At 55.1% G+C, this 24758-nt stretch overlaps 2 protein-coding genes and 1 pseudogene across 5 annotated transcripts; 2 read left to right on the forward strand and 1 right to left on the reverse strand.

Annotated features, from left to right (window-relative positions):
• Positions 1 to 2282: 2282 nt before the first annotated feature.
• Positions 2283 to 8350, reverse strand: ZNHIT1 (zinc finger HIT-type containing 1). 3 transcript variants are annotated; one of them, XM_073012722.1, is made up of 6 exons: positions 8230 to 8321; positions 5414 to 5511; positions 3703 to 3873; positions 2916 to 2995; positions 2630 to 2799; positions 2283 to 2535 (listed from the first exon to the last, which is right to left on the reverse strand). In XM_073012722.1, exons 2-6 carry the CDS (start codon positions 5415 to 5417, stop codon positions 2514 to 2516), a joined length of 447 nt encoding a protein of 148 aa, XP_072868823.1. In that variant the 5' UTR covers positions 5418 to 5511; positions 8230 to 8321; the 3' UTR covers positions 2283 to 2513. The 3 variants fall into 3 exon arrangements, with proteins under 3 accessions (XP_072868823.1, XP_072868824.1, XP_008016658.1); XM_073012723.1 differs by having other exon boundaries at positions 5414 to 5508; positions 8230 to 8284; XM_008018467.3 differs by lacking the exon at positions 5414 to 5511 and having other exon boundaries at positions 8230 to 8350.
• A 489-nt stretch (positions 8351 to 8839) lies between these two features.
• On the forward strand, positions 8840 to 21076 carry PLOD3 (procollagen-lysine,2-oxoglutarate 5-dioxygenase 3). Of its 2 annotated transcripts, none has more exons than XM_008018465.3 (19): positions 8840 to 9267; positions 9647 to 9738; positions 9891 to 10027; positions 10111 to 10274; positions 10415 to 10527; positions 11285 to 11348; positions 13061 to 13158; positions 13322 to 13423; positions 13610 to 13735; positions 13900 to 14021; positions 14324 to 14428; positions 14558 to 14683; positions 15601 to 15742; positions 15830 to 15943; positions 16113 to 16181; positions 18250 to 18354; positions 19365 to 19511; positions 20173 to 20298; positions 20624 to 21076. In XM_008018465.3, exons 1-19 carry the CDS (start codon positions 9165 to 9167, stop codon positions 20777 to 20779), a joined length of 2211 nt encoding a protein of 736 aa, XP_008016656.2. In that variant the 5' UTR covers positions 8840 to 9164; the 3' UTR covers positions 20780 to 21076. The 2 variants fall into 2 exon arrangements, with proteins under 2 accessions (XP_008016656.2, XP_008016657.2); XM_008018466.3 differs by having other exon boundaries at positions 8869 to 9267; positions 19422 to 19511.
• A 1240-nt stretch (positions 21077 to 22316) lies between these two features.
• Positions 22317 to 23364, forward strand: LOC103246691 (small ribosomal subunit protein uS2-like; annotated as a pseudogene).
• Positions 23365 to 24758: the final 1394 nt, after the last annotated feature.

A 24758-nucleotide genomic window follows, 5' to 3' on the forward strand; every position in this document is an offset into this window, starting at 1 on the left:
CTCACCACCACGCCCGGCTAATTTTTGTTCTTTTAGTATACATGGGGTTTCACCATGTTGGCCAGGCTGGTCTCAAACTCCTGATCTCAGGTGATCCACCTGCCTTGGCCTCCCAAAGTGTTAGGATTACAGGCATGAGCCACTGCGCCTGGCCTTTTTTTTTTTTTAGCCAGGGTCTCATTCTATTGCCCAGGCTGGAGAGTAGTGGTGCGATATCGGCTCACTGCAACCTCCGCCTCCCAGGTTCAAGCGATTCTGCTGCCTCAGCCTCTAGAGTAGCTGGGACTACAAGCACACGCCAACATGCCCAGCTAATTTTTGTATTTTTAGTACAGATAGGGTTTCACCATGTTGGCCAGGCTGGTCTCAAACACCTGACCTCAAGTGATCTGCCTACCTCAGCCTCCCAAAGTGCTGGGATTACAGGTGTGAGCCACCGCGCCCAGCCATAACACTCCACTTTTTAATGGGAGGACAAAGAATTTTGAGCCATCTTGAAAAACCACCTCACCTGGATTGTCTCTGAATCCTGACATCAGCCCCGCAACATGAAGCTGACACCAAAACCAGTACGACGTGCCCAGCTGCAAGTCTTCAGAGAAAGGGAGGCAGTTCCTCAGGAAAACCCTGGCGAATACTTGAGCCAACTCCCAGGAAAGAACCCAAAAGTGAAGGCCTAAGATGGTGACTGGCCAGGCATGGTGGCTCTCACCTGTAATCCCACCACTTTGGAGGCTGAGGCGGGTGGATCATCTGAGGTCAAAAGTTCAAAACCAGTCTGGACAACAAGGTGAAACCTCATCTCTACAAAAAAATACAAAAATTAGCTGGGCATAGTGGTAGGCGCCTGTAATCCCAGCTACTCAGAAAGCTGAGGCATGAGGTCACTTGAACCTGGGAGGTGGAAGTTGCAGTGAGCTGAGATGGTGCCACTACACTCCAGCCTGGGCAACAGAGCGAGACTCCATCTCAGAAAAAAAAAAAAAAGAAAGAAAGAAAGATGGTGCCTAACACTGACTTTGCTGGATCTCTCTAATATCTTAATGAGGCCATCTGTTCAACGGATACTTACTAAGCACTTGCTTTGCTATGAGGTTAACAGGGTTCAGCAACCAAAAGGACCTTACGAGATTATAGCTTGCAATTCATTTAGACAAGGTATGGGTATAAGAAGTTCACATGTGTCACAGCACCCAGGGCCACCAAGACCAGGGGCCTCTAATCCAGGGCTGTCCACTCTTTTGGCTTCCCTGGTCCATACTAGAAGAACTGTCTTGGGAGACACATAAAATTCACTAACATTAACGATAGCTGATGAGCTAAAATAAAAAAAAATCGCAAAAGAATCTCATAATGTTTTAAGAAAGTTTACGAATTTGTGTTGGGCTGCACTAAAATCATCCTGGGCCACATGTGGGCTGCAGGTTGGACAAATTAGATCTATACCATGAATTCTGCCATGTTTCCCAGAAACTTCTGGGTTTTCCGTACTGCTAATAACTTCACACAGTGCAGCTCCTGGTAACAGGGGTTTCCTAAGGACAACTGCTCCCTTGGTCTGGCAGCACCAAGGATAAGGACCCAACCACTCCCCTTTGCTTAAGTACCTTAAGACAAAGACAGGCCCAGCTCCCTCCGGGGTAGCATTCTGCACCTGTTCCACAGTCCTCCTGCCATCTCCCTGTCACCCATCCCTGGAGCCTAGCTGTACTTTGAAAATATAGCAATTGGAGAAATACAAAGGAAAATTATGGCCGGGCGCGGTGGCCCATGCCTATAATCTCAGCACTTTGGGAGGCCGAGGCGGGTGGATCACCTGAGGTTGGGAGTTCGAGACCAGCCTGGCCAACACGTCAAAACCCCAACTCTACTAAAAATACAAAAACATTAGTTGGGCATGGTACTGGGCACCTGTAATCCCAGTTACTTGGGAGGCTGAGGCAGGAGAATCCCTTGAACCTGGGGGGCGGAAGTTGCAGTGAGCCGAGACTGCACCACTGCACTCCAGCCTGGGTTAGAGCGTGAGACTCTGTCTCTAATAAATAAATAAAATAGTTTAAACAACTAAATCAATAACCAAAAAGACTTAGAAAAGTAGCCAAGGAGGGCAGGGGCTCGGGGGTGGCAGGAGAATGGGACAGAATCTCTCATGATCAGGGACACAGAGGGGCGGACAGTGGCAGGGGTGAGTGGGAGGCAGGAGGAAGAGATGGAGCCGTGAGCAGGAGAGACAGGTGACCCATCGCCATCACCTCAAACACACCACGACCAAACAGGCAGGCTTCCGGCACGAGGCTCTTTATTCTAACAGCACTGGGGGCCCAGCCTACCTGCCAGACAGTTCCCAGGAGTGAGGTTGGTCTTTCCTGGCAGATAAGACACAGTTTCATTGGGTGAATGAGCGGCTTCTCCCTCGGTCCAGGAAGAGCTCCCCCTCCACTGGGTGATGAAACTCTGTCTTTCTGAAGGCCGGGCAGTGCACAGCGGCACTTCCTCTCTGGGAATGCCCAGGCTCACACAGTCCACTTCAGACACCTGCAGACAGAGAGGAAGCCAGGATGAGGGGAGAGAGGTCTGGGGAGGCTGTGGGAAGGAGGCAGTGGGTGTGGACAGCAGGTCTCACACTCACCTGGTCTCCTGGTGGGTCCCCAGACAGCGCACGGTGCAGTACCGGGCACCGCAGCTGACACAGGTGTAGGGGGAAGGGAAGCCGCAGACAGCACAGAAGGGGCGCTGGGGCCGCGATGGGGGCCCCGCACAGGCCGTCAGGTAGTTGGGGCCCTCGGCCACACTCAAGTTCTGCAGAGACAAGGGGCCGGCTCTAAGACTCCTCCACCCACCCGTGCAGCAAACACCTGCTGGGGCCAGGCTCACCCCTTCCCTGTGAGGTCCTCCCAGGCCGACCCTCCTCTCACCTGCTCCTCCAGCAGGGCCTGAAAGTTTTTTCGGAAGCGAAGTTTAAAATGATCACCTCGGGTTTTCTTCTTTTTCTTTCCTAGGGGTCAAAGGCAATCAGTTGCTTGGCACTTGCCCAGAAAGACAGCAGCTTTCTCTGGTTCATCACTCCCTGTGCCCATGTGCCCTCCTGGTTCTTTTTTTGAGAAAGAGTCTCACTCTGTCACCCAGGCTGGAGTGCAGTGGTGCAATCTTGGCTCACTGCAATCTCCATCTCCCGGGTTCAAGTGATTCTCTTGCCTTGGCCTCCTGAGTAGCTGGGATTACAGGTGTCCACCACCATGCTGGCTAATTTTGTTTTTGTATTTTTAGTAGAGATGTGGTTTCACCATGTTGGCCAGGCTGGTCTTGAACTCCTGACCTCAAGTGATCTGCCTACCTTAGCCTCCCAAAGTGCTGGGATTATAGGCATGAGCCACCACACCTGGCCCTGCCCTCCTGGCTCTAAGTTGGTCCCTCGCTACCAGCCTCTGCCCTCCACCCCAATTCTCCAATCCCAGCCGTCACCTCCATGCCCCCAAGCCTAAGGCTTCATGTCAGAGCTCATCCAGTCTCTCTTGTTTATTTCACATACACAAGAGGAAACTGAGGCACAGAAAGGGGGTGTGGTTGCTCACAGCCATGGGAGCCAGTCACCGGCAGAGGCACCAGGAGCTAGCTCCTGGGTCCTCCCGCAGCCTGAGTTGGGCGGACCTCTCCTGCCCTCCTCTCAGTCCCATCCCCTGCTTCCTCCTCCATCCGCCTCACCAGTGTCCGCATCATCATCAAACTGAGGCAGCCTCTTGCCGAGCTGAGGGAGTCCTGCGTGGGGGTCATCCTGGAAGTTGTCATTCTCCAGGGCCTCCAGCTGCCGGTTGATGCGACGCTGCCGGGCTGCCCGGTCCAGCACCCGCCGCTGCCCGGGGTCCTGGGAGCGAACTGGATGGGGCAGGGCACACAAAGTTACAGGGCTTCTGAGAAAGAGCAGTGTGGCTGCCGCTCTGGGCAGGGCAAGGAAGGCACCCAGGGTGGAAGCTGCAGCTCTCTGATCTCATCCCCATCGCCAAGGCCTGGGTCCCCTCGTCTCCTCCCAGGCCAGCCCCCGGGCCCATGCTTCCTGTCCCGTCAGCTGAGACCCTTTCAGTCTCTCCCGCCTGTTTTCTCCAGGAGCCCCCTCCTAGAGACAGCTCACTGCAGACTGGGGAGGTCATGGCGCCCTGGGGCTTCCAGGTTGTCCTAAGCCCTCAATGCACATGGCCCTCACACTCAGCATCTCACCTCCTACCTCAAAGGAACCAGGGGCCACCCACGCTTGGACACGTTCATCTTCCAGGCCACCCACCCGCAAACATGATGCCAAGTGGGCACACCCCTGCCCCGGGGTCCCCTAAGTCCCACCACTGAACCTGAGCCTTCACCTCCAGCCCATTCCCTCCCTCTTCCATCTTCAACCCCTCCTCCTCAACCGGCACTTTCCTTTCCATCAAAAAGCTGGTAACACTCATGCGTCTACTCGGCTTCACGGCTCCTTCTCCTTCAGAATAACTCATGTGACAGTGTTGCTTCTTCACCTCCCATCCTCTCCTCGACCCCGAAATCTGACACCTGCAGGGGGACCACCCACAGTCCAGGCTCCAGTGTGCCTTCCTCCTCCTCCTCCTCCTCCTGGGACCTGAGCCCTGTCCACCCTGTGGCGGTGCTGACTACCTTCATCGAGTAGAAAGAGACCCTTTGCTTGCTTCCTTGACAAGACTGCAGGCCTTCTCCATGTCTAGCAATCCTCCCGCTCCAGCTCGGCTGCTCTCCCTGCCTCTATGGAGGTGGCTGGCCCCCTTCTCTGCTCAGTCTACGCACTCTTCCTGGGATTTCGAACCCAAACAAAGGGCTCTGATGATCACCCACAAGCAAATAACTCCCAGGGTGACTCCCTCAACCCAGAACCTGCTCCTGGGCTCCAGAACTGGCCATGCAGGCAGCGCCTGGTGAGGCCGGGCATGGTGGCACACGCCTGTAATCTCAGCACTTTGTGAGGCTAAAGGATCACTTGATGCCAAGAGTTAGAAACCAGCCTGGGCAGCATAGACAAACCCCATCTCTACAAAACACTGAAAAATAAGCTGGGCGTGGTTGCACACTCCTGCAGTCCCAGCTACTTGGGAGGCTGCGGTGGGAGGATTGCATGGGTCCGGGAGGTTGAGGCTGCGGTGTGCAGCAAGCCGTAATCACACTACTGCACTCCAGCCTGAGTGGCAGAGCAAGACTGTCCCCAAAACAAAAAAAAAAAAAGAGAAAAAAAGAAAAAAGTCACCGACTGGCCCCGTGGACACTGCAACTCAAAATAAAAAAAAAAAAATTCCCATCCAAATCTGCTTCTCCTGCAGATTCTCTCTAAGTGAATAGAACCATCTATGCAGACATCCAAACTAGAAACCTAGAAGTTATTTTGAACCTCTTTCCTTGGCTGGACATAGTGGCTCACCCATGCAATCCCAGCACTTTCGGAGGCTGAAGTAGGCAGATCACTTCAGGTCAGGAGTTCGAGACCAACCTGGCCGATGTGGTGAAACCTGGTCTCTGCTAAAAACACAAAAATTAGCGGGGTGTGGTGGCACATGCCTGTAATCCCAGCTACTCGGGAGGCTGAGGCAGAAGAATCGCTTGAACCTGGGAGGCAGAGGTTGCAGTGAGCTGAGATCGCGCCACTGCACTCCAGCCTGGGCGACAGAGCGAGACCCTGGCTCAAAAACAAAAAACAAAAAACCTCTTCCTCATTGCCTTATCAGCTATTTGCCAGATTCTGATAATTTTACATAATACATCTCTTTATTCGTTAACCACCTGTTAACCATAATAATAACAGCAGCAGCCCCAGTAGCTATCACTTGGTGGACACTTACTATGAGCCAGGCACCGTGCTCAGCTCTTTGCATCGCTTGAACTGTTTAACCCTTATAACAGCTGTATGGGACAGTATCATTCCATCCCCAACTTACCAACATTCAAAGATTAAGAAATGTGTCCAAAGTTCACACAGCTAGCAAGTGGCCAGGTCAGAAGTCAAAGAACTGCCCAGCATCAAAAAGCATGACCTTGCCAGGCGCAGTGGCTCATGCCTGTTATCTCAGCACTTTGGGAGGCCAAGGTGGGTGGATGACTTGAGCCCAGGAGTTTGAGGCCAGCCTGGGCAACATGGCAAAACCCCGTTTCTACAAAATAATACAAAAATTAGCCGGGCGTGGTGGCACACACCTGTAGTCCCAGCTATTCAGGAGGCTGAGGCGGGAGGATTGATTGAGCCCAGGAGCTCAAGGCTGCAGTGAGCTGTGTTTGTGCCACTGCACTCCAGTCTGGACGACAGAGCAAGACCCTGTTTCAAAAAAAAAAAAAAAAAAACCCAAAACCAAACAAACAAAAAAACGACGATTGTGATCACCGTACTACTCTGTCTCCCTTCCAAATGCCAGGCAGTGCTCTAGGTTCTAGGGATACAAAAGCTTACAGTCCAGTGGCCAACACAAATGATTAATCAAACAAACAAACAATGTACAGCATGGAGTAGGCTAGGATACGGAAGTATAAAGTGCTGCGGAGCCCAGGACAGAAATGCCCAACCTGGCCTTGGAGTAGTCAGGGAAGACCTCCCAGAAGAAAGTAAGTCTAGGTTAAGGCCTAACTGGTGAATGGCCTGGCTAGGGGAGACAGCAGGGTATTTCAGGCCTTGAGGCCAACATGAAAACAGTAATGGCTGGGAGACTGCGATGCCTTTGAAAAACTGAGGGCCAAGTGCAGTGGCTCATGCCTGTAATCCTAGCATTTTGGGGGGCTGAGGCAGGCGGATCACGAGGTCAGCAGATCAGGACCATCCTGGCTAACACGGTGAAAACCCATCTTTACTAAAAATACAAAAATAAGCTGGGTGTGGTGGCGGGCGCCTGTAGTCCCAGTTACTCGTGAGGCTGAGGCCGGAGAATGCTGTGAACCCAGGAGGCAGAGCTTGCAGTGAACCGAGGTTGCCCCACGGCACTCCAGCCTGGGGGACAGAATGAGACTCCATCTCAAGAAAAAAAAAAGAAAAGAAAAGAAAAACTGAAAAGGCCAAGCACAGTGGCTCATGCCTGTAATCCTAGCATTTTGGAAGGTCGAGGCAGAAGGATCATCTGAGCTCAGGAGTTCAAGACCAGCCTGGGCAACATAGTGAGACACCCATCTCAACAAAAAATATAAAAACTAGCCCAGCATGGCGGCCTGCACCCACCTATAGTTCCAGCTACTCAGGTGGCTGAGGCGGAAGAATCACTTGAGCATGGGAGGCTGAGGCTGCAGTGAGCTATATAGAATCATTGCATTCCAGCCTGGGTGACACAGCGAGACTCCATCTAAAAAAAAGCCTTTGCTAGCTCTCCAGTGCTTCCCCACAGAGTTCAAACTCCTGGGCAGTGTGTATAATGCCTTTCAAAATGTAACCTTTCCCCAGTTTTCCATCCTTTCTTATCACTCTGTAAGATCCAAACTGTGGACTTGGTTTCCTAAGGCACTAGGTTTTTTCTTGTTTTACTGCCTTTGCACGTGAGGTTCCCAGAGAGAAACCCTAACTAGACTTTCAAGACTCAATTCAAGCTTTTTCGTTTTTCCTTCAAGCTTTCACAGTCCCCTGCCCCCCAGAACCTGGGCTAGATGCCACGCCTCCCTGTTCGCAGGCGCTCTGCCTCCCTCTGCCATAGCACAAATCACAGTGAAATACAGTGGTAAGTCTGCGTTTCTGTCTCCCTTCCAGAAAAAGCCAATGCTTGGATAACAGGGATCTTTCTCCTCTTCATCCCCAGCGCCCGGTTTGGAGCAGGCATCAATAAAACGTGAATGAAGGGTCAACGCCAGGACCCGAGGGCTAAGGAAGGGATTTAAGAGGAATAGCTGGGGCCGGGCGCGGCAGCTCACGCCTGTAATCCCAGCACTTTGGAAGGCCCACGCGGCAGGATCGCTTTGAGGCCAACAGTTGGAGACAAACCTCGGCAACATAGCGAGAGCCCGTCATCACATAACAAATTAAAAATTAGCCAGGCGTGGTGCCTCATGCCTTCAGTTCCAGCCACTCGGGAGGCTGAGATGGGAGGAAGGTTTGATCCCAGTAGTTCGAGTCTGCAGTGAGTTATGACTACGCCACTGCACTGCAGCCTAGGTGAAAGAGCGAGACCACGTCTCAAAAGAAAAAAAAAAGAGGAATGACTAGGTAAGAAAATTCTAGGACTGGTTTGGACTTGGGAAGGGGAAGGGGGCAAACCGCGGGGGCTCACATACCCGAAGTTTTCTTCTCCACCATTTGCACAACACAACTGTCGGAAGAGACTGCTGCGCACGCGTAATAAACCCACGGCTTTGGTAGGGGCGCCATCACTTCCGGTGGCTTGTACTTCTGCGCGTGCGCCACCGCTTTGACTCATTACGTGGCGTTTCCTTGGAGACAAGAAAGCTTTTCGCCATGTTTTATAGGGGCAAAACTACTTCCGGCCTCAGTGTGGAGGTGTAAATCTTGCAGGAGACACGAAATGGGTCATTTTAAAGATGTGCTCACGGTGTTCTTACGAGAAACCTTATTTTCCTTTGGTCTTTGTTAAGATGCTCTGATCACAAAGGCAGACCCTGGAGCTTCTCCCCGGGCAGAAGAGGAAGTGGGCCGGACTGTCAAAGAAAGTGGCTTTGATCCCAGCGGACTGGCTTCCGTGGGCAATCCGAGGTTCCTAGTGGCCCTCTGCAGAAAGCTCAGCTCCCAGTTCCCCCAGGCCTCCGTCCCGCGGGGGACTCCTGGGCTTCCTCCCTCCCCGTCTTCCGCCCGCACTCTCCCGGCAGGGCTGCTGCCAGGACCCGCCCCCGCGTCCCTCCGGACCCACCGCCAGGGGTCACTTCCCCTGTCCAGGTTTCAGCTTCCACATGTGTAAAGTGGGGGGCTCGGCCCAGAGTCCCTGTCTCCCGCCCGCCGGCCCGAGCTGCCGCCCATCCCCCGCCTCCCGTGCGCCCGGGACAATCCTCGCCTTGTCTGCGGCGCCGGCATCTGGAGCTTTCTGCAGCCTCCGGATACGCCTTTTTTCCAGGGCGTGGCCCCAGCCCAGCTGCTCCCGGCGGCGGCTGCACAGCAGCCCGAGCGCCCCGTTCCCGGAGCTCCCCTCCGGAGCTGGGATCCAGGCGCGTAGCTGAGGTCCCAGGATCCTGGGTGCTGTCTGGGCCCGCTCCCCACCATGACCTCCTCGGGGCCAGGACTCCGGCTCCTGCTGCTGCTGCTGCTGCCTCCTGCGGCCTCAGCCTCCGACCGGCCCCGGGGCCGAGACCCAGTCAACCCAGGTGAGATCCCGGGGAGGCCCGGCGCGGCCGAGCGCGCAGAGGCTGACGTGCCTGCCAGCCTGGTCCGGAGACGGTCGGGGGCTCGAGGAGGCGTCTGGCCCGTCCGCCGCCCAGCGTGCTCTTGGGGCTGAGTCGCGCCAAGCCCCTTGCACATTACCACCCTGAACTGAGGTTTCCAGCCTCCCTGTGCAAACGGACTCGGAATTCCTGGGCGCCACTCCCACCCTGTCCTCCCTGGGGTCAGAGTGTTCCTGGGTGAGAAGAGTTTAAGAATGGGAAGGAGGAAAGGGAGGGAAGTCGAGTGAGAGGGAGGACAGCAAAGCACGTGGGGCCCGGAGCTGGGCGTTGGATCCCAAGTGCCAATTCCCTCTGGTAACAGAGAAGCTGCTGGTAATGACTGTGGCCACAGCTGAAACCGAGGGGTACCTGCGGTTCCTGCGCTCTGCGGAGTTCTTCAACTACACCGTGCGGGTGAGGAGAGGGAAAAGCCTCTGGGAGGGGGTCCCAGCAGGAGGGGTGGGCTGAAGTCTGGATGCCCAGGTCCCCACGGTGAGCCTGGTCAGGAGCTTCCCCCCTCCTACAACTCCCCACCCCTTGCCTGGCATGAGGCATCTTCTCCACAGACCCTGGGCCTCGGAGAGGAGTGGCGAGGGGGTGATGTGGCCCGAACAGTCGGTGGAGGACAGAAGGTCCGGTGGCTCAAGAAGGAAATGGAGAAATACGCTGACCGGGAGGATATGATCATCATGTTTGTGGACAGGTAACGGGGCTAGGGATAGGGAGCAAGGTAAGGATGCCGAGGTTCCCAGTGGACCTCTGCTCATCCTCCTCTTCCTCACCCAGCTACGATGTGATTCTGGCCGGCAGCCCCTCAGAGCTGCTGAAGAAGTTCGTCCAGAGTGGCAGCCGCCTGCTGTTCTCTGCGGAGAGCTTCTGCTGGCCCGAGTGGGGGCTGGCGGAGCAGTACCCTGAGGTGGGCACGGGGAAGCGCTTCCTCAACTCTGGTGGTGAGTGGCAAGGTGCCCAAGGCAGAGGGGCCAAGAGCGGTGGGACAGAGTGTTAAAGGTGCCTGAGGGCTGGAGAGGGCCTGGGGGACAGGCCCTGGGACCCTGGGAGTCTCGGGGTCAACACTTCCGCTCCCCACCAGGATTCATCGGCTTTGCCACCACCATCCACCAGATCGTGCGCCAGTGGAAATACAAGGATGATGACGATGACCAGCTGTTCTACACGCGGCTCTACCTGGACCCAGGACTGAGGGTAGGGAAGGCAGAGGAGTGAGCGCATCCCACACCTCTGTGGGAGTGGAGGCCTCAGGCTGCATGGGAGTGGAGGGGCAAAGGGAGTTGTAAAGAGAAAAATGTGTGCCTGGGCATGGTGGCTCACGCCTATAATCCCAGTGCTTTGGGAGGCTTAGGTAGGAGGATTGCTTGAGCCCAGGAATTCAAGACCAGCCCGGACAACATAGTTGAGACCTCATCTCTACAAAAAAAAAAAAAAAAAAAATTAGCCAGACTTCATGGTGTACGCCTGTAATCCCAGCTACTTGGGAGGCTGAGGTGGGATGATCACTTGAGCCCAGGAGTTTGAGGATGTTTTGCACCACTGCACTCTAGCCTCTGTGACAGAATGAGACTCTGTCTCTCACAAAAAAGAAGAAGCACGGTGGCTCACGCCTATAATCCCAGCACTTTGGGAGGCCGAGGCTGGTGGATCACCTGAGATCGGGAGTTTGAGACCAGCCTGGCCAACATGGTGAAACCCTGTCTCTACTAAAAACACAAAAATTAGTCAGGCATGGTGGCACTCTCCTGTTTTCCCAGTTACTTGGGAGGCTGAAGCAGAAGAATCACTTGAACCGGGAGGCAGAGAATGCAGTAAGTTGAGATCATGCCATTGCACTCCAGCCTAAGCAACAAAAGCGAGAGAAAAAAAGAGAGAGAGAGAGAAAAGAGAGAAATGATGTCCTTCCCACTCCTCCCATTTTAACCACTCTATCGAATCTCATTCCATTTAGGAGAAACTCAGCCTTAATCTGGATCATAAGTCTCGGATCTTTCAGAACCTCAACGGGGCTTTAGGTGAGGAGGAAGACAGCTGCAGGTGGGCAGTGCGCAGCCTCTGCAGCTTGGGGTCTTGAGCTGGGAAAGGCTTCTGGAGGAGCTGGGCTGATCTGAGTCCACCTCTGTGTGGTTTTATTGGGCGTCTGAGTGGCTGGTTGTGTGAGTTGCACTGTGCTGATGGTACTAGAAGCAAGGGAGGCAAAAATGTGTCTGGCATCTGTTGCACACATGCTGCGCCTGGGCACCAGGCCAGGGGCTTTTTTTTTTTTTTTTTTTTTTTAGATGGAGTTTCGCTTTGTTGCCTGGGCTGGAGTGCAATAGTCCAATCTCAGCTCACCGCAATCTCCGCCTCCCGGGTTCAAGTGATTCTCTTGCCTCAGCCTCCCGAGTAGCTGGGATTACAGGCATGAGCCACCACACCCAGCTAATTTTGTATTTTTAGTAGAGACAGGGTTTCACCGTGTTGGCCAGGCTAGTCTCGAACTCCCAACCTCAGGTGATCCTCCTGCCTCGGCCTCCCAAAGTGCCGGGATTACAGGCATGAGCCACTGTGCCCGGCCTACTTCTGTGATTTCGTTTAACAAAGGGAAGGTCCCTGGTTATCTTTCTCGTACAGATGAAAGCAGCTTGTGGAGGGGTTGGTGACTTGCCCCGGGATGGGGAGAACGGAGAGAGAGAGGCCAGGCACGGTGCCTCATGCCTATAATCCCAGCATTTTGGGAAGCCAAGGCAGGAGGATCACTTGAGGTCAGGAGTTCGAGACCAGCCTAGCCAACATAGCAGAAACCCGTCTCTACTAAAAAAAAGTACAAAAATGAGCCGGGTGTGGTGGCAGGCACCTGTAATCCCAGCTACTCAGAAGGCTGAGGCAGGAGAATCACTGGAACCCAGGAGGCGGAAGTTGCAGTGAGCCAAGATTGCGCCATTGCACTCCTGCCTGGGTGACAGAGTGAGACTCCCTCAAAAAAGAAAAAAGAAAGGAGACCAGGTGCGGTGGCTCATGTCTGTAATCCCAGCACTTTGGAAGGCCAAGGCGGGCAGATCATGACGTCAGAAGTTTGAGACCAGCCTGGCCAACATAGTGAAACCCCGTCTCTACTAAAAATACAAAAATTAGGCCGGGTGTAGTGGCTCATGCCTGTAATCCTAGCACTTTGGGAGGATTGATCACCTGAGGTCAGGGCAGGTGGATCACCTGAGGTCAGGAGTTCGAGGCCAGCCTGGTTGACATGGTGAAACCCCGTCTCTACTAAAAACACAAAAATTAGCCAGGCGTGGTGGTGTGTGCCTGTAATCCCAGCTAGCTGGGATGCTGAGGCAAGAGAATCATTTGAACCCAGGAGGCGGAGGTTGCAGTGAGCCAAGACCGCACCATTGCACTCCACCCTGGGCGACAGAGTGAGACTCCATCTCAAAAAAAAAAAAAAAAAAAAGGAGAGAGGGAGAATATGAGGAGGGGTAGGGATGCTGAGGCTCCTAGTGGACCCCAGCTCAGCTCATCCTTCCTCACCCAGCTGTGATGTGATCACGCAGGTAGTAGGCAGTGGAGCTCTCTGGGCCAGCAGCCTGGTCAGAACCCAAGGGTTCCTGCCCCACAACGAGGGACGCTCTAGGATGGCCCTGGTGTCCCTTTATTCCCTGGAGAATATGGGAACCCATATTTAGAAGAACATGTTGCTTGGCAGCTCCCAGAGAAAGGGAGTCTGAAGCCTAGCCTTTTTCTTCCGCAGATGAAGTGGTTTTAAAGTTTGATCGGAACCGTGTGCGTATCCGGAATGTGGCCTATGACACGCTCCCCGTTGTGGTCCATGGAAACGGTCCCACTAAGGTGCCACCAGTGGTCTCAACCGCCACCCTGCCCTGCCCCAACCCCCGGGCACCTCCAACCTTTCTGAGAAGCCGGCCCTTACCAGCCCCCATACCAAAGGTGCCTGATCCCCACCTCCACCTCTGGAGACCTCAGCCACTCAGCCTCAGTCTCTCCTCAACAGCTGCAGCTCAACTACCTGGGAAACTACGTCCCCAACGGCTGGACGCCTGAGGGAGGCTGTGGCTTCTGCAACCGGGACCGGAGGACACTCCCGGGGGGGCAGGTGAGGTGGGGGTGCCGGGGAGGGGCACGAGAGGGCAGCGTGCTGAGCAGGAGGTGCAAGGACAGTGGGCTGGGTGGTGGTGGGGCCATCGCTCCTGGGTCCCCGCACCTGTCAGGGTGGAGGGTGGGTGGGGGCAACGGAGAAGTCCAGGCTTCCCTCTGAGCCCATGTGTGGTGCATCTTCCAGCCTCCCCCCCGGGTGTTTCTGGCCGTGTTTGTGGAACAGCCTACTCCGTTTCTGCCCCGCTTCCTGCAGCGGCTGCTGCTCCTGGACTATCCCCCTGACAGGGTCACCCTTTTTCTGCACAACAACGTGAGACCGCCCCCCCCCATCTTGGAGCCTCTCCCGAGGGACCCTTCCCCTGCCCTGATCAGAACTCCTGTGCCCCCTACCCCCATCTCCTTCCCGCACCCCCCATACCTCAGGTGCCGCCTCCCTGCCCTCTGAGCCCATACCCCTATGTCATCCCCTCCCAGGAGGTCTTCCATGAGCCCCACATCGCTGACTCCTGGCCACAGCTCCAGGACCACTTCGCAGCTGTGAAGCTGGTAGGGCCGGAGGAGGCTCTGAGCCCAGGCGAGGCCAGGGACATGGCCATGTGAGCGGGTGCTTGGGGGGAGGAGGGAGTGGGATGAGGGTGCAGGGTGGGGGTTGCTGCCACCTGATGCCTGGCCCTCACCTCACCTGTCACCCGTCCAACCCCTCCTGGGCCTCCCCATTTGCGTCCTTGCAGCCCCCACGCTGTCACCCCCGCCCTTGCCAGCTCACCCAGACAGCAGAGAGCCTGGGGAAGGAAGGATAGATACTGCCTCCCTCCTCTTCTCTTGGGGGCGTGGGCCAGTCCCCCCATCCACACTGCCTCCCCACCCGCCGCTGTCTCAGCTCGCCTTTCACCTCCAGGGACATGTGTCGGCAGGACCCGGAGTGTGAGTTCTACTTCAGCCTGGACGCTGACGCCGTCCTCACCAACCTGCAGACCCTGCGCATCCTCATTGAGGAGAACAGGTGGCTTACCCCCTCTCCCCGCAGCCGGAGGGCACCCCAACAGGCCTCGGGAACCCCACTTCTGCCTTGGGCACAGGGCTCCCCAGGCCTGCTCCCGTCTGCCCAGCCCTCACCCCCGCCTGTCTGTAGGAAGGTGATCGCCCCCATGCTGTCCCGCCACGGCAAGCTGTGGTCCAACTTCTGGGGCGCCCTGAGCCCCGATGAGTACTACGCCCGCTCCGAGGACTACGTGGAGCTGGTGCAGCGAAAGCGAGTGTGAGTCCCGCCAGCCTGCAGCCCCCCGCCTCCTCCGACCCAGGGCCCGGGTAGACCCAAGGCCCCCACTCTCAGGGGTTTGGAGTGGTCACCAGCCAGAGGTGCCACGAGGCCGGGTGCAGTGGCTCACACCTTTGATGCCACCACTTTGGGAGGTCGAGGTAGGAGGACTGCTTGAGCCTGGGAGTTTAACATCAGCCTGAGCAACATAGCAGGATCCTGTCTACAAAAATCTTAAAATATTAGCTGGGCACGGTGGTACGTGCCTGTAGTCCCAACTACTACGGAGGCTGAGGTGGGAGGATCACTTGAACTTGGGAGGTTGAGGCTGCAGTGAGCCATGTTTGCACCACTGCACTCCAGCCTAGAAACAGAGGGAGACCCTGTCTCAAGAAAATAAAAAACAAGGGCTGGCCATGGTGGCTCAACGCCTGTAATCCTAGCACTTTGGGAGGCCGAGGCAGGCGGATCACTTGAGGTCAGGAGTTCAAGACCAGCCTGGCCAACATGGTGAAACCCCATCTCTATAAAAAATACAAAAATTAGCTGGGCATGGTGGTGGGCACCTGCAATCCCAGCTATTTGGGAGGCTAAGGTGGGAGAATTGCTTGAATCTGGGAGGCGGAGATTGCAGTGAGCCAAGATCACACCACTGCACTGCAGCCTAGGTGACAGAGCAAGACTCCGTCTCAAAAGCCAAAAACAAGAAACAAAAAAGAAGTGCCACAGCTTGGGGTAGGGACTGACTGCGTTTTGGGAGATGGGGCGGTTGTGACAAGCAGTGCTTGACAAGGGACATGCAGGAGCCTTATGTTCAGGGACTGCAATACTCTAAAGGAAGAAGGACTTCCCGGGATGAGCTGGGCAGAATTTGGGGGGCCGCCCTCCCAGCTGACCACGGTTGTCGGTGCCTCCAGGGGCGTGTGGAACGTGCCATACATCTCGCAGGCCTATGTGATCCGGGGGGACACACTGCGGACGGAGCTGCCCCAGAGGGACGTGTTCTCGGGCAGTGACACGGACCCGGACATGGCCTTCTGTAAGAGCTTTCGAGACAAGGTGAGCGCGGGTGCGCGGTGTGGCCTGGGGGCAGCATCCCGGACTCCGGGCATGGCCTGCATCATGGACACCCCCACCCCACTACAGGGCATCTTCCTCCATCTGAGCAATCAGCATGAATTTGGCCGGCTCCTGGCCACTTCCCGATACGACACGGAGCACCTGCACCCCGACCTCTGGCAGATCTTCGACAACCCCGTCGTGAGTGGGACCCCCGTGCCCAGAGCACACAGGTTCCCCACCCTGTGCTAAGGAAGACGCCAAACGTGATGGCTGCTGCCAGTGCAGGATGCTGAGTGGGAGGGGGCGGTCCCCTGAGGGCTGGGAGTGAGGGGGTCACAGATCTGATGTACCCCCCACCCTCCCGCAGGACTGGAAGGAGCAGTACATCCATGAGAACTACAGCCGGGCCCTGGAAGGGGAGGGAATCGTGGAGCAGGTGAGCCCGTGCAGCCCCCACTGCCCTCATGGCCATCACCTCTTGGGGGCCCCCACCTGGATTCAAAGTTTTCACACTGAGTTTTCCAGGGGCCTGAGGGTTTTCTGTTGAGGCAAGATGAAGGCAAAGACCGAGCAGATAGGACTCTTGATCCCAAACCTGGCATTGATCAGATGGCCTCTGCTCTCCTGTGTATTGGGTAGATTGGTGTTACGAATGAAATCACATCTTTTTTTTGTTTTGTTTTGTTTTTCGAGACAGTCTCGCTCTGTTGCCAGGCTGGAGTGCAATGGCGTGATCTCGGCTCACTGCAACCTCCGCCTCCCAGGTTCAAGCGACTCTCCAGCCTCAGCCTCCCAAGTAGCTGAGATTACAGGTGCATGCTACTATGCCCAGCTAATTTTTGTATTTTAGTAGAGATGGGGTTTCACCATGTTGGTCAGGCTGGTCTCGAACTCCTGACCTCAGGTGATCCGCCCACCTCAGCCTCCCAAAGTGCTGGGATTACAGGCGTGAGCCACCGCACCTGGCTGAAATCACATCTTTAAAGAAGAATGGGCCGGGCGCGGTGGCTCACGCCTGTAATCCCAGCACTTTGGGAGGCCGAGGCGGGCGGATCACAAGGTCAGGAGATCGAGACCATGGTGAAACCCCGTCTCTACTAAAAAATAGAAAAAAATTAGCCGGGCGCAGTGGCGGGCGCCTGTAGTCCCAGGTACTCGGGAGGCTGAGGTAGGAGAATGGCGTGAACCCGGGAGGCGGAGCTTGCAGTGAGCCGAGATTGCGCCACTGCACTCCAGCCTGGGCGACAGAGCGAGACTCCGTCTCAAAAAAAAAAAAAAAAAAAAAAAGAAGAATGGGGCCGGGCGCGGTGGCTCATGCCTGTAATCCCAGCACTTTGGGAGGCCAAGGTGGGTAGATCTTTTGAGGCCAAGAGTCCAAGACCAGCCTGGGCAACGTAGCGAGAATCTGTCCGTACAAAAAAAAGTTTTTTTAATAAAAAATTAGGCCAGGAGTGGTGCTTATGCCTGTGATCCCAGTACTTCAAGAGGCCGAGGCAGGCAGATCACTTGAGGTCAGGAGTTTGAGACCAGCCTGGGGAACATAGCAAAACCCTGTCTCTACAAAAAAAAAAAACAAAAGGCCGGGCGCGGTGGCTCAAGCCTGTAATCCCAGCACTTTGGGAGGCCGAGACGGGCGGATCACGAGGTCAGGAGATCGAGACTATCTTGGCTAACACGGTGAAACCCCGTCTCTACTAAAAAAAAAGTACAAAAAACTAGCCGGGCGAGGTGGCGGGCGCCTGTAGTCCCAGCTACTCCGGAGGCTGAGGCAGGAGAATGGCGTAAACCCGGGAGGCGGAGCTTGCAGTGAGCTGAGATCCGGCCACTGCACTCCAGCCTGGGCGACACAGCCAGACTCCATCTCAAAAAACAAAACAAAACAAAAAAAAACAACAACAAAAAAAAACACAAAAATTAGCCAGATGTGATGGCGTGCACCTGTAGTCCCAGCTACTCTGGAGGCTGAGGTGGGAGAATCGCTTGAACCTGGGAGGCAGAGGTTGCAGTGAGCCAAGATCATGCCGCTGCACTCCAGCCTGGGTGACACAGCGAGACCCTGTCTCAAAAAAAAGAAAAGAAAAAATTAGCTTGGCATGGTGACATGTGCCTGTAGTTCCAGCTACTTGGGAGGCTGAGGCAGGAGGATCGCTTGAGCCCAGAAGGTCAGGGCTGCAGTGAGCTATGATTGTGCCACTGCACTCCAGCCTGGGTGACAGAGCAATACCCTATCTCAAAAAAAAAAAAGAGGGATGCACTGTTATGGAAGTTTGGAAACCCCTGTCCCAGCACAAGGGGCTCCAGGACCCTCTGCCACCTCTGCTGTGCCAGATACCAGCTCTCAGCCTTGCCACTCCCCCAGGCCCTACCTGGCAGGTCCCCAGCTGCTCTCACAGAGCCTTCCCTGCTCCTCCCTGCCCCTTCCCATTCCCATTCTGCCCACTGCCTGTCCCCTTCCCTGTTCTGTGGCGTCAGCTAAGCCCTGTTCTCCCCCGCCCCGTCCTCAGCCATGCCCGGACGTGTACTGGTTCCCACTGCTGTCAGAACAAATGTGTGATGAGCTGGTGGCGGAGATGGAGCACTATGGCCAGTGGTCAGGCGGCCGGCATGAGGTAAGGGCCTGGGTGAGGAAGGCAGAGGGCTCCCGGGAAGAGGAGGTGGTGTGGGATCTGGTAAAGGAACAATGGAATCAGGAAAATGGGAGCAAAGAGGGGGAACTCCCTCTTTTTCTCTACTAAAACCCCAAGGGGGAGACAGACCCTGGTGTCACAACTGCATTCATTCATGTATTCAAGAAATATTTACTGCTGGGTGCAGTGGCTCACGCCTGTAATCTTAGCACTTTGGGAGGCCAAGGCAGGAGGATTGCTCGAGCCAGGGAGTTTGAGGCCAGCCTGGGCAACATAGCAAGACCCTGTCTCTACAATAAATTTAAAAATTAGCTGGATTTGGGCCAGGCATGGTGGCTCACGCCTGTAATCCCAGCACTTTGGGAGGCCGAGGCAGGTGGATCTCCTGAGGTCGGGAGTTCAAGACCAGCCTCATCAACGTGGAGAAACCCCATCTCTACTAAAAACACAAAATTAGCCAGGCATGGTGGCGTTTGCCTGTGGTCCCAGCTATTCAGGAGGCTGAGGCAGAAGGATCACTTGAACCCCAGAGTTAGAGGCTGCAGTGAGCTATGATCATGTAGCAGCACTCCAGCCTGGGTGACAGAGCAAGACTCTGTCTCTAAAAAAAGAAAAAAGGAAATAGTTTCTGGGTCACTGTCCTAGCTTGCACTGCAGGAATGCCTCGTGCCAGCCGAGCTCTGCCCTGCTGTGAGCAGCAGCCACCACACAGCTTCGAAGGCTGCGATGAGCAGCCTGGGTACAGTGGAAGCCACGGGGAAGCCTTGACCCAGACTTGGGAGAACTAGGGAGCTTCACAGGACAGGTGACATCTTAGCTGAGACTTGAAGGGCCGGGAGCAGTGAGTCAGGCTGAGAAGTAGCAAAGAAGACTGCTCCACACAGAGGAACACAGGTGTAAAGGCTGGGGCACAGGAGGAAGGAGGCTGGACTGCCCCTTTGGGGGGGCACCATGGCTGGAGGGGCGGGTGGCTCAGTGCCCGCCGCCCCCAGGATTCAAGGCTGGCTGGAGGCTACGAGAATGTGCCCACTGTGGACATCCACATGAAGCAGGTGGGGTACGAGGACCAATGGCTGCAGCTGCTGCGGACGTATGTGGGCCCCATGACGGAGAGCCTGTTTCCCGGCTACCACACCAAGGTGCGCCACCCATCTGCCCGCTGCCTCCCCACCTTCCCCACCCCAGTCCCAGGCTGGAAGTCTCCACAGAGACCCCTTTTGGCCCGCGCAGCATTTGGGCTCCACACACTTTAGTTCCCAGGGAAATGAGATGCTGCAGGAGGCAGCCCAGGGGAGGGAGGGAGCCAGGCTGAGACCCGGGGCAAGGCTTGGCCCTAATCTAATGCCAATGAGCAGCGAGACCCTCCCACGCAGGAATCCTGCCGCTCCTCCCCTCCCTGGACAGGGACCATCATCTCCCTGAAGACCCCCTGCAATGGCCAGGTGTTGGTGGCTCACGCCTGTAATCCCAGCACTTTGGGAGGCCAAGGTGGGCGGATAACCTGAGGTCAGGAGTTCAAGACCAGCCTGGCCAAGATAGTGAAACCTCATCTCTACTAAAATTATAAAAAATTAGCTGGGTGTGGTGGTGCATGCCTATAATCCCAGCTACTCGGGAGGCTGAGGCATGAGAATTGCTTGAAACCAGGAGGCAGAGGTTGCAGTGAGCTGAGATCGCACCACTGCACTCCAGCCTGAGTGACAGAGCGAGACTGTCTCAAAAATAATAATAATAATAATACAAAAAAAAAAGTCCTGCACTCGCAGCCATCCCCACAGCATCTTCCCTCTTCTCTCCCAGGCGCGGGCGGTGATGAACTTTGTGGTTCGCTACCGACCAGATGAGCAGCCATCTCTGCGGCCACACCATGACTCATCCACCTTCACCCTCAACGTCGCCCTCAACCACAAAGGCCTGGACTATGAGGTGCGCCCCAGCCATGCTTCACCTCAGGACCCTCGGGTCCCCACCTAGAGCCCTTGCGTGCACCCCCAGCTCCCTGCCCTGCCCATTTCCCAGTGATTTTGTGGGTGTCAGCTCCTAGATCTCTTCTGGGCAGGTGGCCTCAGCCTTCTCCTGGATCTTCCTGTCTACGGGCACCCCAGCCCCCCATATCTGCCATCTCCCTTGTCACACTGGTCTGTCACCGCACCGTGCCCCCTCGCCTGGCCGCCCCGCCCCCTGTATCTGCCTGCTCCCCAGGCCCCATGTCTGCTCACTCCATGTTTCCTTTCCCTTCTCCTCTTTTCAGGGAGGCGGCTGCCGCTTCCTGCGCTACGACTGCGTGATCTCGTCCCCGAGGAAGGGCTGGGCGCTCCTGCACCCCGGCCGCCTCACCCACTACCACGAGGGGCTGCCCACGACCCGGGGCACACGCTACATCATGGTGTCCTTTGTCGACCCCTGACACTCAACCACTCTGCCAAACCTGCCCTGCCACTGTGCCTTTTTAGGGGGCTTGGCCCCCATCCTGGGAGTGGGGGGATGGGTCTCTCTCACTCCCCGCTTCCTGAGTGCATGTTCCGTGTGCCTGGACTGAATATGTCATCTTGCTCCCAACACACGGCCCTCTCAGGAAGTACCCGGAGTCCCCGCCTCTCTCCTCCGCCCACAGGGGTTCATGGGGACAGGGCTTCTGGGGACTCCCTGTGTGATAAATTATTAATGTTCCTCAGCCTCAGTGCCATTAAAGGACAGTTTCTAAGTCTTGAGTCCATTCGTCTGCCCATTAACCCCATCTCCCCTCCTGCCACCAGCATAGAGGGAGAGACCCTGAAAAGAGAAGATGAGAGAAAAAGGGAGAGGCAGAATGTTAGACCCTCGTGGGAACCTGGAAGCTTCCCTGGCTCCCACTTTCCCCTTCCCCTGTATTGCCTGAGCTGGAGAGAGTGTGTGAGAGGGCACAGACCAAAAGAAGGACTTCCCAGGCTGGACACAGTAGCTGACACCTGTAATCCCAGTACTTTTGGAGGTCAAGGCAGGCGGAGGATCACTGGAGGCCAGGAGATCAAGACCAGCCTGGACAGCATAGCAAGACCTCCATCTCTACAAAAAATAAATTAGCTGGGCACGGTGACTCACGCCTGTAATCCCAGCACTTTGGGAGGCTGAGGTGGATGGATCACCTGAAGTTGGGAGTTTGAAACCACCCTGGCCAACATGGTGAAACCCTTTCTCTACTAAAAAAAATACATAATTAAGCTGGGCACAGTGGCTCACACCTGTAATCCCAGCACTTTGGGAGGCCAAGGCGGGCGGATCACAAGGTCAGGAGTTCGAGACCAGCCTGGCCAACACGGTGAAACCGCATCTCTACTAAAAAATATAAAAATTAGCTGGGCATGGTGGCGGACACCTGTAATCCCAGCTACTTGGGAAGCTGAGGCAGGAGAATCATTTGAACCCAGGAGGCAGAGGTCGCAGTGAGCTGAGATCGCACCATTGCACTCCAGCTTGGGTGACAAGGCAAGACTCTGTCCCAAAAAAAAAAAACAAAAAAAAAACCCAGGTGTGGCATATGCCTGTAATCCCAGCTACTTGGGAGGCTGAGGCAGGAGAATCGTTTGAACTTGGGAGGCGGAGGTTGCAGTGAGCTGAGATGCGCCACTGCACTCTAGCCTGGGCAGCAAGAACGAAACTCCATCTCAAAAAAATATGCCAGGCATGGTGGCTCATGCCTGTAATCCCAGCACTTTGGGAGGCCGAGGCAGTCAGATCACTTGAGGTCAGTAGTTTGAGACCAGCCTGGCCAACATGATGAAACCCCATCTCTACTAAAACTGCAAAAATTAGCCGGGCGTGGTGGCACATGCCTGTAATCCCAGCTACTCGGGAGGCTGAGGCAGGAGAATTGCTTGAACCCAGGAGGTGGAAGCTGCAGTGAGCCAAGATTGTGCCACGGTACTCCAGCCTGGACGACAGAGCAAGACTTCGTCTCAAAACAAAAAAAAGCTTTCCACGCTACCCACAGAGGGGTCCATCTGGCGTTGTTCTGGTTTCCTGTTGTAACTTGAGAAAGTTTCACAGCATCCGGAGCCCTTGATGTCCCTCCTGCAAATGAAGGAGGAAGATGTCCTTAATTTCCTTGCAGCAGGAACCCACTTAGGTGGCACCAATCTTGACTTACAGATGAAACAGTACATGTATAAAAGGAAAAGTGATGGCACCTACATCCTAAATCTGAAGAGGACCTGGGAGAAGCTTCTTCCGGCAGCTCGTGGCATTGTTGCCACTGAAAACCCCGCTGATGTCAGCATCACGTCCTCCAGGAATACTGGCCAGAGGGCCATGCTGAAGTTAGCTGCTGCCACTGGAGCCACTCCAATTGCTGGCCGCTTCACTCCTGGAACCTTCACTAACCAGATCGAGGCAGCCTTCCGGGAGCCACGGCTTCTTATGTTTATTCACCCCAGGGCTGATCGGCAGCCTCTCACAGAGGCATCTTATGTTAACCTACCTACCTTGCTCTGTGTCACACGGATTCTCCTCTGCACCATGTGGACATTGCCATCCCAGGCAACAACAAGGGAGCTGACTCGGTGGGTTTGATGTGGTGGATGCTGGCTCGGGAAGTTCTGTGCATGCGTGGCACCATTTCCTGTGAATACCCGTGGGAGGTCATGCCTGATCTCTACTTCTACAGAGATCCTGAAGAGATTGAAAAAGAAGAGCAGGCTGCTGCTGAAAAGGCTGTGACAAGGAGGAATTTCAGGGTGAATGGGCTGCTCCAGCTGCTGAGTTCACTGCTACTCATCCTGAGGTTGCAGACTGGTCTGAAGGTGTGCACGTGCCCTCTATGACTATCCAGCAGTTCCCTATTGAAGACTGGAGCACTCAGCCTGCCACAGAAGACTGGTCTGCAGCTCCTACTGCTAAGGCCACTGGATGGGTAGGAGCAACCACTGAATGGTCTTAAGCTGTTCTTGCAAGAGTCCTTTTTTGTTGTTGTTGTTGTTGTTGTTGTTGTGATGGAGTCTCACTCTGTCGCCCAGGCTGGAGTGCAGTGCTGCAATCTTGGCTCACTGTAACCGCCGCCTACCAGGTTCAAGCCGATTCTCCTGCCTCAGCCTTCTGAGTAGCTGGGATTACAGGCATGTGCCAGCCCCCACCCGACTTATTTTTGACTTTTTAGTAGATATGGGGTTTCACCATGTTGGCCAGGCTGGTCTCGAACTCCTGACCTCAGGTGATCCACCCACCTTGGCCTCCCAAAGTGCTGGGATTACAGGCGTGAGCCACTGTGCCCGACCCTTGCATGGGCTCTTAAGCAACATGGAAATAAAGTTGATGGAAAATAAACGTCAGTTTCTAAATAAATAATAAATAAATAAAAATAAATTAACTGGGCATGGTGGCACACGCCTGTAGTCCCAGCTACTCAGGAGGCTCGGGTGGGAGGATCACTGGAGCCCAGGAGTTGGAGGCTGCAGTGAGCTATGATTGAGCCACTGCACTCCAGCCTGGGTGACAGAGTGAGACCTTGACTCAAAAAATACATATAGGCCGGGCGCGGTGGCTCACGCCTGTAATCCCAGCACTTTGGGAGGCCAAGGCAGGCAGATCACGAGGTCAGGAGATCGAGACCATCCTGGCTAACACAGTGAAATCCCGTCTCTACTAAAAATACAAAAAATTAATTGGGCGTGGTAGCGGGCGCCTGTAGTCCCAGCTACTCAGGAGGCTGAGGCAGGAGAATGGCGTGAACCCGGGAGGCAGAGCTTGCAGTGAGCCAAGATCGCGCCACTGCACTCTAGCCTGGGCCACAGAGCGAGACTCCATCTCGGAAAAAAAAAAAAATATATACACACACACAACACACACATATCAAACAGGCTTGTTCACCTCTCCTAAGACATCTCTTGCCTCCAACATCTCACCATCCACATCTATAATCCTCTTATTTTTTTAATTTACTTTTTATTTTTATATTTATTTATTTATTTTTGAGATATAGTTTCGCTCTTGTTGCTTAGACTGGAGTGCAATGGTGCCATCTTGGCTCACGGCAACCTCCACCTCCCGGGTTCAAGTGATGGTCCTGCCTCAGCATCTCGAGTAGCTAGGATTATAGACATGTGCCGCCATACCCGGCTAATTTTGTATTTTTAGTAGAGACGCGGTTTCTCCATGTTGGTCAGGCTGGTCTCGAACTCCTGACCTCAGGTGATCCACCCGTCTCAGCCTCCCAAAGTGCTGGCATTAGAGGTGTGAGCCACCATGCCCAGCCTTCTTATTTATTTTTTTCGAGATGGAGTCTTACTCTGTCACCCAGGCTGGAGTGCAGTGGTGTAATCTCAGCTAACTGCAACCTCCACCTCCCAGGCTCAAGCAATTCTCCTGCCTTAGCCTCCCGAGTAGCTGAGACTACAGGCGCCTGCCACCATGCC

This window comes from Chlorocebus sabaeus, chromosome 28, assembly GCF_047675955.1.
Source record: "Chlorocebus sabaeus isolate Y175 chromosome 28, mChlSab1.0.hap1, whole genome shotgun sequence".
NCBI classification, from domain to species: Eukaryota; Metazoa; Chordata; class Mammalia; order Primates; family Cercopithecidae; genus Chlorocebus; species Chlorocebus sabaeus.

Excerpts from the sequence above, each read along its gene's own strand:
- ZNHIT1 (XM_008018467.3), bottom strand. The coding sequence starts at position 8,323 with ATGGCGCCCCTACCAAAGCCGTGGGTTTATTACGCGTGCGCAGCAGTC. Across the intron at positions 3,874-8,229 it reads GGTGGAGAAGAAAACTTCGG|TTCGCTCCCAGGACCCCGGG; the intron begins GTATGTGAGCCC and ends TGCCCCATCCAG. Across the intron at positions 2,800-2,915 it reads AGGCCCTGCTGGAGGAGCAG|AACTTGAGTGTGGCCGAGGG; the intron begins GTGAGAGGAGGG and ends TTGTCTCTGCAG.
- PLOD3 (XM_008018465.3), top strand. The coding sequence starts at position 9,165 with ATGACCTCCTCGGGGCCAGGACTCCGGCTCCTGCTGCTGCTGCTGCTG. Across the intron at positions 10,275-10,414 it reads GCGCTTCCTCAACTCTGGTG|GATTCATCGGCTTTGCCACC; the intron begins GTGAGTGGCAAG and ends GCTCCCCACCAG. Across the intron at positions 10,528-11,284 it reads ACCTGGACCCAGGACTGAGG|GAGAAACTCAGCCTTAATCT; the intron begins GTAGGGAAGGCA and ends CATTCCATTTAG.